At 40.0% G+C, this 11,359-nt stretch overlaps 1 protein-coding gene across 1 annotated transcript; it reads right to left on the bottom strand.

The window, feature by feature from the left end:
• Nucleotides 1–4,087: 4,087 nt before the first annotated feature.
• Nucleotides 4,088–9,855, bottom strand: LOC101400631 (V-set domain-containing T-cell activation inhibitor 1-like). Its single transcript, XM_014792196.2, has 3 exons — nt 9,804–9,855; nt 5,318–5,722; nt 4,088–4,380 (listed from the first exon to the last, which is right to left on the bottom strand). The coding sequence occupies exons 1-3, from the start codon at nt 9,853–9,855 to the stop codon at nt 4,088–4,090; spliced, it is 750 nt and encodes a 249-aa protein (XP_014647682.2).
• Between the last annotated feature and the right edge of the window lie 1,504 nt (nt 9,856–11,359).

The following is an 11,359-nucleotide window of genomic DNA, read 5'->3' as shown; positions in this document are numbered from 1 at the left end:
GTTCTAGTCAGGGCAGTTAGGCAAGAAAATGAAATATAAGTAATCATGATTGGGAAAGGAACTTCATAGATAACACGATCTTGTATGTAGAAAATACTAAGGAATCCACAAAAATACTATTATAACTAATAAACAAATTCAACTAGGTTGCAAGATACAAAATCAATATGCAAAAGTCAATTGTATTTCTTTATACTAGAAAAGAACATTCCAAAAATAAAATTAAGAAAGCAATTGCATTTACAAAGCATCAAAAAGAATAAAATTCTTAGGAATAAATTTAACAAAAGAAGAAGTACAACAACAATAAACAAACACATAGGGCCAGAGATTGGATTGGTGGTTACCAGAGGGGAAGGGGGGAGGGAGGAGGGTGAAAGGGATAATTCGGTACATGTGTGTAGTGATGGGTTGTAATTAGTATTTTGGTGGTGAACATGATGTAATCTATGCAGAAATAGAAGTACAATGATGTACACCTGAAATTTATACAATGTTATAAACCAATATTACTGCAATAAACAAAAAATTAAAAAAAAAAAAAAAGAAGTACAAGACTCATACATTGAAAACTACAAAACACCACTGAAAGAAATTACAGAAGACCTAAAGAAATGGAAAACATTCACGTTCATAGATTGGAAGACAATATTGTTAAAATGGCAGCACTCTCTAGGGCCGGCCCAGTGGTGTAGTGGTTAAGTGCACGTGCTCCACTGCAGCCGGCGGCCGGGATCTGGGCGCACACCGACACACAGCTTGTCAAGCCATGCTATGGCAACGTCCCATATAAAGTAGAGGAAGATGGGCACTGATGTTAGCCCAGGGCCTGTCTTTCTCAGCAAAAAGAGGAGGACTGGCGACAGATGTTAGCTCAGGGCTAATCTTCCTCACACACATCCACACACAAAATGGCAGTACTCTCGAAATCGATCTATAGATTCAACATATTCCCTATCAAAATCTCAGGTGCCTTTTTTTTGTAGAAATTGACAAGCTGATCTTAAAGTTCATATGGAAATATCAAAACAATCTTGAAAAAAAAACAAAGTTGGAGGACTCACTTCCCTGTGTCAAAACTTACTAAAAAGTGATAGTAATCAAGACAGTGTGGTACTGGCATAAGGCTAGATACATAATTCAACGGAATGGAACTGAGAGTCCAGAAATAAACCCTATGTTTATGGTCAGTTGATTTTTGACAAGGATGTTAAGACAATTCAATGGGGAAAGAATAGTCTTTTCAATAAATGATCCTGGGAAGACTGAATATCTATACACAAAAGAATGATGTTGGACCCCTATCTCATACCATATACAAAAATTAACGTAAAATGGATCATAGGCCTAAATGTAGGAGCTCAAATCATAAAACTCTTAGAAGAAAACATAGGAGTAAATCTTTGTGATCTTGGACTAGGCAATGATTTCTTAGATATGACACCAAAAGCGCTAGTGACAACAAAAATAGATAAATTGGACCTCATCAAAATCAGAAACTTTACTGCTTCAAAGAACATCATCATGAAGTGAAAAGATAACCCACAGAAGGTGAAAAAATATTGGCAAACCATATATTAGATAAGGGACTGGTATCCGAAATATGTAAAGAAGTCTTATAACTCAATAATAAAAAGATAAATAACCCATTTTTAAAAAATAGGCAAAGGATTTGAATGGATATTTCTCCAAAGAAGATAAACAAATCACCAATAAGCACATGGAATGATGCTCAACATCATTAGCCATCAGAGAAATGCAAATAAAAACCACAATGAGATAAAATTCACATCCACTAGAATGACTAAAATAAAAAAGACAGGGGGCCGGCCCTGTGGCCCAGTAGTTAAATTCGGCATGCTCCACTTTGGCAGCCCAGGTTCAGTTCCTGGGCACGGACCTACACCACTTGTCAGTGGCCATGCTGTGGTGGCGACCCACATACAAAATAGAGGAAGATTGGCACAGATGTTAGCACAGAGTGGATCTTCCTCAAGCAAAAAGAGGAAGATTGGCAACAGATGTTAGCTCAGGGCTAATCTTCCTCAGGAAAAAAAAAAAAGACAGGTAATAATGAGTACTGACAAGGGTGATAAGAAATTTGAACACTCATACACTGCTGGTGGGAATGTAAAATGGTACAGCCACTTTGGAAAACAGTCTGGTAATTCATTAAAAAATAGTTACCATATGATCTAGAAATTTCACGTCTATGTATATACCAAGGTAAATAAAAACATATGTCCACACAAAAACTTGTACACCAATGTTCATAGCAGCATCATTCATCACAGCCAAAAAGTGGAAACAACCCAAATTTCCATCAACTGATGAATGAATCAATAAGATGTGGTATATCCATACAATGGAATATTATTCAGCAATAAAAATAAGTGAAGCGCTGATACATGCTACAACATGATGAACCTTGAAAACATTATGTTGAGTGAAAGAAGTCAGTTACCACAGATTGTGTGATTCCATTTATATGAAAGGTCCAAATAGGCAAATCTGTAATAGTCAGAATGCAGATCAGTTTTTGCCTAGGACTGGGGAATATGGTGGGAGGAATGGAGAGTAACTGCTAATGAGCGTGGGGATTCTTTTTAGGGTAATGAAAATGTTCTAAAATTGGACAGTGGTGATGGTTGTACAACTCTGGGAATACACTAAGACAATTGAATGGTACACTTCAGATGTATGAATTTTATGGCATGTGAATTATATTTCATAAAGATGTTAAAAAAGCTTTTTTGGATTATAAAAATAATACATGTTCATCATAGAATGTTGCATAAGACAGAAAACTACAAAGAAAATAAAAATTGCCTATAATCCCAACATGCAGAAGTAACCAGTAATTGTTGTTAATAATTATTATTATAACAATTTCTATCTTTTTAATCTGCATATTGTTTAACAACTTGGGCTCATGCTAGCTTACATATTGCTTTTTTTAACTTAACTTACATTGGGAGCCTTTCTCTACGTCATTAAAAATTTTAGTCAATAATTTAACAGTTGTACAATATTCACAGATAGTTACTGGGAGATCCAGGATTGCAAAAGTGACCTGAATGCTTCAATTAATTGCCAGGACCATATAGACTATACCTGAAAGGTGACCAACCAACCTTTGCATGAATCCAGACTCCCTTAATACGTCTTGTATAGAGGCTGTCTGACCTTGGACAACTATCTTAGCTCTCTAAGCTTCTGTTTCCTCATTCCTACATGCTGTGGTTAGTAGAAGATGATGGCTAAAGTCCCTGCCAGGTCTAACCCTCCAAGAAGGTCTTGGAAAGGATCTAAGTCAGGGACACAAAAAAGTAGAAGGAATTAGCTTATGGTGCAAGTTTACTCATCACCAACACCTTCCTCCTGGGAAGAGGTAGGTGAGGCCACAGGTGGCAGCATAGATCAATTGCTCTGCCTGAGCCTCTGGATGCTGTAACACAGGAACTTAATGCCCCTGAGTTAACCATGTTAGAGTGGAAAGTACCTGGGGTCAAATATATGATTTAGATCTATTCATGCAGTGTACAGTCTTAGATATATAAATGCTGTGTGGTGTAAGAAAATAAAGTACATGAAGTTTGGATTTAGAAAGAATGGGTTTGAATCCTAATTCTTGTGCTTATTAGCCGTGTCCTTAGTCAAATGGTTTAACTTCTTGGTTTCCTCATCCAGGAGGGGGTCAGCAATAATAATTACCTTGCAGGGTTGAGTCAAGGACTTAATATGGCATATGTAAAGGACCAGGCATGTGGTGAGAAGCTGATAAATGACAGCTGTGCCTACTCAGCCTGTCACATCATAAAGCTGATGTCTTTAACAGAGGAAGAGAAGCCTCACCAATAGTAACAGCCACACGGATCAGGGTCAAAGCTGTCAGTCCCTGAAGTGTGGGCTTTTTTCAAACCCAAAGAGACTCCACCTCACCACTTTCTCTTGCCCCAGGCTGCAAGCTTATGTTCCTGATGTTTCTTTAAATCTCCAAAGTGCCCAAGAGTGCCTGATACATTTGGCATTCAATAAATATTAATGAATGATGACTTCTTTGTGGTGAAATACACTGTGCTTCCACTCACTTACTCGGGTACTTGCGGATGATTCTGAAGGGCTGGTTGTTCACATCTGTCTCTGTTATGCGGCAGACATAGATCTCATTTAACTTGACAGGGTATTTCAGGACGGAGAACACCCTGTAGAAGCCATTCATCTGTTCCTCCAGGACCTCCACGGTGCTGTGGTTGCTCAAGTCCCTCTCTGCCCGGTCCAGCCAGGTCACATTGGGCGTGAGGTACCAGCCCTTGGAGATACACGTGGCCACGTTCTCATCATTAATCCTATCAAACTGCACCTGGGGCATTTCAGAGTCTGGTTGGAAAAAAATAAAACAAGTAGTTCCTTTTTTATCTCAGACCCAGGAGGATCAGGCTAGCAGAAATCTTACCCTGAGTTTTCACATTAACCTTTATGTAGGCAACACATCTTAAGGTTCACTGTAGTTAAAATTTTGATCCAGGCACAGTGAGAGAAAATCAGGATACACATATGCTCCTGCCCTTCAGGTCTCACCTACCACTGCTTCTTCTCTTCTTTGGGGGGTTCATCTCAGACTCTCTGCTGACCTCAGATACCCTACTGAGAATCATAGACGATAACAAATGATTCTCACCACCACCTTCCCATCAATTCCAACTTTTACCCTGGAGGAATTCTGCCATGCCTCTCTCAACCCTCATGAGATCTCTGGTGGGGAGAAGACCACTCTGTATGCAATCCTGAGAAGGGTGAGGATCCCTGGGGCACTATGGAGATCCACTCCAACCCGACATTTTAATAGTGAGTAAATGAAGTCTAGAAAAGCTACAGGAGTTGTCCAGAGTCACCCAGAATTAGAACTAGAACCTCCTGACTCCCAATGCAGGGCTCTTCTCACTAAACCACACATCATATCTCAGAGTTTTCATGTAGGAGTATTATGTGATGTAACATTTTGGCTTTTTAATGTTACAATTTGTTTGGTGAGTTTCGGATAAGGCCAGTGTTTTTGTTTTTTTTATGTTTTGCTTCTTGTTTGAATGAGTGAATGATGTGGATAAGTGCAGATACAGCAACTTTGGTTCAGAGTAATATTTTTAGCTAAGATGAATTGACATTCCAAATACCAGACTCTCATGATGGGAATAGGAAGAGCCTATAATATTTGAGTAGAAGAGAAAAAGTGAGAACACCAGAAGAGAAAACTTATAATTTACCCCATGAACAGAGATAGAGCTTGAAACCAAGTTCATGCAATAAATTCCCTTACCTTCTACTATTAGCTTAATTGTACTTTCACCTCTTCCATTTGGTGTGATGGCTGAGCACTTATAAATAGCTTCATCCATAAAATTCACATTTCTTAGTAAAAGTGATAGAGTCCCCTCAGAAATTCCAGCGTGATCCACGGAGACTCTTCCCTCATACAAGGAGTTTTGATCCTCTAGTTGCTCTGTGTTATTGTGAAACTGGTAAACCAACTTTGAGAAAACTTCAAAAAAATCATAGTACCTGAAAAAGCGGTAATATTCTTTATCATCCTCTACCTCATATTCCTCTTTGATGTCTTCTCTTTCCCAAGAAAACTCAAGATTTTCTGGGCCCTCTACAAAGGAGAAATGGCAGGAGAGGGTAACATCAGTGAAAGGGTGGGCCCGTAACTCTTCTGTAGACACTAAGAACATCAAAGAAGAAATGAAGTTAGTAAAGTACTTATAGAGACCAGTGAAACTCAGCTCTTGTATTCAGGTTAATAACAGATAAAAGAAATCACTCTAGCTGGAAGAATGAGCCCAAAGAAGTCGTGGAAGGTGAGACTTGGCAATGTGTGTGTTCTGTCCTTCCCCACATTATGTCAGGCTCAGAACAGCACTGCAGAGCTGGTCTGCCAGTGGATGCTGCCTTTGCCATATCAGGAAGCTGTTAAATCAGGAAGTCATCACTGCAGGCATCAGCTCCAGAGCCAGATTGCACCTGCTAGATTCACACTGGCAATAGAAAGGATGCCTCAGGCACTATCACCTTTCTCCCCACCTAAATCAGTTGCCAATTTAATCAGATTGGCAGAGCATATATCATTTCCAGAACCCAAAATGCAAAGGAAGCTTAGAAATGTAGTTTTTTACTCTCTAATCTCAGCAATCCAGGAAGACACATCAGAAAGCAGAAACAGATTTTCAGTAAGTCAGTCTATTCTACCTGCCTCAAATACCTACTGGTCTGAGCAGAATTATCAACAGAAGTGGGTACAGGCTGTGGGGAATACAGCCATGCCCTATGTACTATTCATAGAATCATGACATGGAATAGAATCCTGATAGCTTAGAGCTGGAAGAAAGCTTAGAGATCATTTGATTAAATCTTTTCAAACTATTTTCCCCAAAGCCCACCCCAGAGTTTGCTATTGACAGCCAAGGGAAGACCAAATCAGTGAGACCTCCACCCCCTTTCCACTTCAATCAGAACAATCCCTCCTTACTTTACGTTATAAATGGGCTTCCAAGTCAGAGATCTTCTGCCAAATGTCTCTGCTGCTAAAAGACAAAACTGAAAGCCAGGAAAAAGTTGCTCAGGGTCACAAAGTAGGATACTGTTAGCACTACAGAAAGAAACAAGACCCTGTGGAGTTTAAAAAGAACTTTTCAGGTCATCATTACCAAACTTTTGAGCCTGTGAGACTAATTAAATTCCCAACTTGTGTAAGACAGAATAATGAAACTGAAGCATTATGAAAGTAGAGACTCCAATAAGAAGGGAATCTTTTATTCTCCTAGAGACACTGTGTAGATAACAAGCATCAGAAAGGAGGAAGAGCTAGCCAGTGTGAGCCTGAGTAAGGGTGCTGTTTGATATAATAAGGTGAGAAGAAATAGAAGAAAAAATACATGAAGCACCAACGGAAAAACCAAATGGTGCAAGTTAGTAGGCAAGGAAGCTTCTAAGCCATTCCAAGGGGACATTCCAGCTGAGTAACAGATGCAATCTGCTCATTCCAGCAGTGGCAACCACGTAGCTCTTGGTGGGGTTGACCATAGACTATCCACAGAAGGCAGAGACTATATCTTAACCATCCTGTTTCACGAGTACCTAGCATGGGACTTGATACAGTAAGAAAATATCAGGTATGATGGTTAACTTTATGTGTCGATTTGACTGGGTCACAGGGTGCCCAGATATTTGGTCAAACACTATTCTGGGCATGTAAGTGAAGGTGTTTTGGATGAGATTAACATTTGAATTGGTAGACTCAGTAACTCTGATTGTCCTGTCTAATGTGGGTGGTCCTCATTCAATCAGTTGAAGGCCTCAATAGAATAAAAACGCTGACCCTCCCTTGAGTAATAGGGAACTTGCCTGGCTATTTGAGCTGAGACTTCCATCTTTTCCTGCTTTCAGACTCAAAATGAAACATAGGTTCTTCTTGGGTCTTGAGCCTTCCAACTCAGACTGGAACTATACTATCGCTTTTCTGGGTCTCCAGCTTGTCCACTGCAGATCTTGGGACTGCTCACCTCCATAATCACATGATCTCTTTACATAGATTTTGATTGTTCTCTTTTTCTGGAGAACTCTAATATATAAGGTAACATTTATTAATTGTTTACAATGTGCTGGACATATTTTAAACACTTTTCCTGAATTTATTCACTTAATCTGCATACTAATACTGACTTAGGTACTATTCTATCCCCCAATTGACCACTGAGACAACCAAGGCACAGTGAGGTAAAGTAAGTCAGTCAGGAACACACAGCTAGTGAGTGGTAGGGCTATGACCCAAACCCTGGCAGGCTGGATCCGGAGCCCCCCATCTGAGCCGTGTTCTTTCTTCTAACAGTTTGATGAATGAATCAATGACTAATTAAATAAATGACTGAATGAATACAAAGGAAGACAGACGAGAATGGAAGAAGGAGGCTAGGACAACTTACACAACCTTTAGAAGGCTAGATTTGCATGTGAAAAAACTAAGTGCTTTCCTGATCAAATTGTTATTTGTCTGATGTGGTTAGAAACCAGAGGCAGTGGACTATAGTTATAAACAAATCCTAGTCTGAAGATTTGTAAATTCAAGGTCTAGTTCTAAATCCATCCTACTGGTCATTTGGCATCGGGCAAATCACTTCATCCCTCTGAATTACAGTTTCCTTATGTATAATTAGGATAAGAACACCTGCCCCAGGGTTGTTATGAAATACAACAACAATTGGGATCTTAGGGACTGTTTTTATATGACATGGCTCAGTCATTTTCCAGAGGGACAGGAGTGGACCAGATGGGTGGATACGTTAGTAAGCTGTCCCTATTCCCAATCTCTCATAAGAATATGTAGCTGACTCATGAGGGGTCCTTGATCCTAGCTTCTCAGGTTATACCCAGGAGGTCTTCCTACAGCTGTACCCTTTCTGGCCCCAAGGGAAAGGGTCTCAGATTCAGGAATCCAAAGGCTCTAGCCAATTAATCATGAAACACGATCTACTGATGATGTAATTGGTAATAGAAAAGCCAACTTCTGCCTTATGTCTGCAGATGGTCCTACTTGAATCTGAATAACTCTTTTGTCTATTTCAATCTGTATTATTTCTAGACCATTGTGTCTCTACCTTCCCAAGGCCTAAGAAGCTGAGGCAAAAGCTCAGCAAAAAGCTTATAATGGGGAAAACACTTTGAAAACTGTGGAAAGATATTATATCTAAAGCACCTACTCTAGTACCTAGCACATGGTAGTATGTTGTCAATGTTGCTATAAAATGTAAGATATTTTTAGAATTCACACACCTTTCTCTTTCTCATTTACATACACACCCATTCCTTCAATTTATTTTGTTAGGTTCTTCCTGACTATGAGTGGATTACCATTTCACTTTGTCTTAGTGCTCCCCTCTACACACACACACACACACACACACACACACACACACACACACACACAGAGTAACCAAGCATCAAACGAAAAGAGCCAGTAAATGTAATCTGGGTAGACCAGGCCTCTACTCCTGAGTAGATCTGTGGAGCCTGAAGACGCCTTCAAGCTGCTGCCACCTCTCAAAGACTGGCAGAACTGCTGTAGGTCCCTGAGTGATGGCATATGCCTGAAAACTATAAATGTGTTTGATCACTTTGTGGAGTAGTTATATTGCAGGTTTGGGATACACATGTTTTTTTAAAGAAATTTTTGCGTATATACTTTTGGTTAGCTGAATTACATTAATATCTTCAACATCTATATACTGTTCATCCCAAAATGTTTGAAGATAAAGAGTTACATAAACCCTGTGTTGACTGCCCATCTAGATTTTTCAGGACAGACTGATTTCAAATATTCTGTGATACTATATCGAAATTTACACTTGTCAGAGTCACTTGAAGTTGGGAGCAGTGTCTAGATTTTTTTTTTTTTTGGTTGAGAGAATTCAAATTATACGTGTGAATAAGTGTAGTCATCCAGATATGGCCTCAAACAGACAAACCAAATTAGGGGGATGGGGAGGTTGTTCTCATTTTAAAAAACAAAAATAGAGTAAACAATAATGCTTTACAATTCGTGTCTGTTATAGTTTCCCATCTGCTCTTCACCATTTCCTGTGAAACAAATACAGCACTGTTGTTTTCATCTAACAAATGAAAAGACTGGGGTTCAGAAAGGTTAAATCATTTGCTTGGTTTGTGTTTTTCTAAATCTCCAAATCACTATTTTCCTCACTATCCCAAAGCTATTTCAGAAATGCCCACAACATTTTTTTGAAGTGACTCACCAGCAGCACGAACAAGTAGAAGTATGTTGACAGTCACCAAAAAGAAAGACATTCTGTAAGGAATTAAAAAAAGGCAGAAAATTTGCTTCAGCCAAGAAAGAGTGTGGGCCAGCAGAACCCAGCCACCCTTGCTAGGTCCAAGGAAGGCCCCCACAGGCACCACCTCCATACTCCACGCCCACCAGATGCGCCCTTAGCCAACAGAGGCTTCCCGCACCTCAGCATTCGACGTGGGATGCCCACCAAGTCAAGTTCACTCAGGCTGATCCTGTGCAGATTTATTTGCTTTGCTATATGAACCTGGAACTCTATTTCTATAATATGCAAATCTGTCTCTCTAGGTGAGTCATATGTTAATTCATTTGGATCACAGTCAGCCCTGAGATGATGTTTGAGGGGTCAGTGACAGCTTCCCAAGCAACTGTCACTGGCCTTTCTGCATGTTGCTGGGGGAAAGTCAGCAGCAGAAGAGGTATAACTAGTAGATGTACAGGTGTATCTGGGAAGTTATGCTTCCCAAATGGAAAAAAGTAACCAACAGACAGTACTAAATGAGTCTTCCCAGCCAGGGCTGCACTTTAAGGGGAATGGTATTAACGAGCCTAGGACAGCTCTGGAAGGGGTGGGATAAAGGGCTCGGGGAACACTCAGCCCTTTTGAGAAGCTCTGACACAAATGTACATCTACATACAGGTAAAAACAATCTTACTCTCAAGCTGGATCCAGCCTTCCTGTCTGGTCTCATCTCTCACTGATCCTCCCACACTTCAATTCCACCAGTACCATGCCTAAGTCATGGTGCTGTCCAGACCGTCCATGCCTGGTATGTCTCCCGTCACCACCACCCTCATCTGCTACATCTCACTACTCACTTACCATTTAAAACTCTGCCCAGGTAGCACTTCTCAGAGCCCTCCCTGATCCCATAGCCAGTTCATCATTCCCCCTTGTGTATCTTGAACATACTTTTGTCCTTGCCTGAACCACATCGTGTGGCATTATTTCTTTATGTATTTTTTTATCCCTTACTATTTCAAAGTAAGAAAGGTAAGATTATCATATCTTCTCAGAATATTTTCTTGTCTCCTCTTCTTCCTGTTATCTATTAAGGAGAAAAAAACACCACCACAATCTTCCAGTTCTATGATACAGCATAATAATAGCAACTGTATATCAAATGCTTACAAATGCCAAATTTAACCTTCAAAATAAGACAGTGAAGTAAATACTATTATTGTCTCCATTTTATAGGAGAGAAAACTAAGGCACAGAGAAGGTAAATAATTCATCCAGGGTCACACAGAACAGAGACTCTCACCTTTCAGGTTAGTTGAAGCCTGTGCATGTCACCTAAATTCTGTCTAGACAAACCTCTGCAACTCACACTCACTGTGGGAAGTCCTGTCACCCAGGGTGTCCACCAAGAGAACAGGCAGCTCACAGGCTGATGGAGCAGATGGCATGTGGAATGTTACAATAAGTCTCTTTCCTAGAGGCCTATTAGACCCTGGAGAATATGTGCTCTCTGGGTTGAATATTAACAGACACAGAAGTCT

This window comes from Ceratotherium simum, chromosome 15 (assembly GCF_057802395.1).
Source record: "Ceratotherium simum simum isolate JZ-2026a chromosome 15, ASM5780239v1, whole genome shotgun sequence".
In the NCBI taxonomy this organism is placed as follows: domain Eukaryota; kingdom Metazoa; phylum Chordata; class Mammalia; order Perissodactyla; family Rhinocerotidae; genus Ceratotherium; species Ceratotherium simum.
Note: the sequence above shows the minus strand (reverse complement) of the source record. Positions and strands in the feature narration are given on the sequence as shown.

Bases quoted from the DNA above. Each gene is read 5' to 3' on its own strand.
- LOC101400631 (XM_014792196.2), bottom strand. From the start codon at position 9,855: ATGTCTTTCTTTTTGGTGACTGTCAACATACTTCTACTTGTTCGTGCT. The intron at 5,723-9,803 runs GTGAGTCACTTC...TGATGTTCTTAG, and splicing joins TCTACTTGTTCGTGCTGCTG to TGTCTACAGAAGAGTTACGG. The intron at 4,381-5,317 runs GTAAGGGAATTT...TTTTCCAACCAG, and splicing joins AATTAAGCTAATAGTAGAAG to ACTCTGAAATGCCCCAGGTG.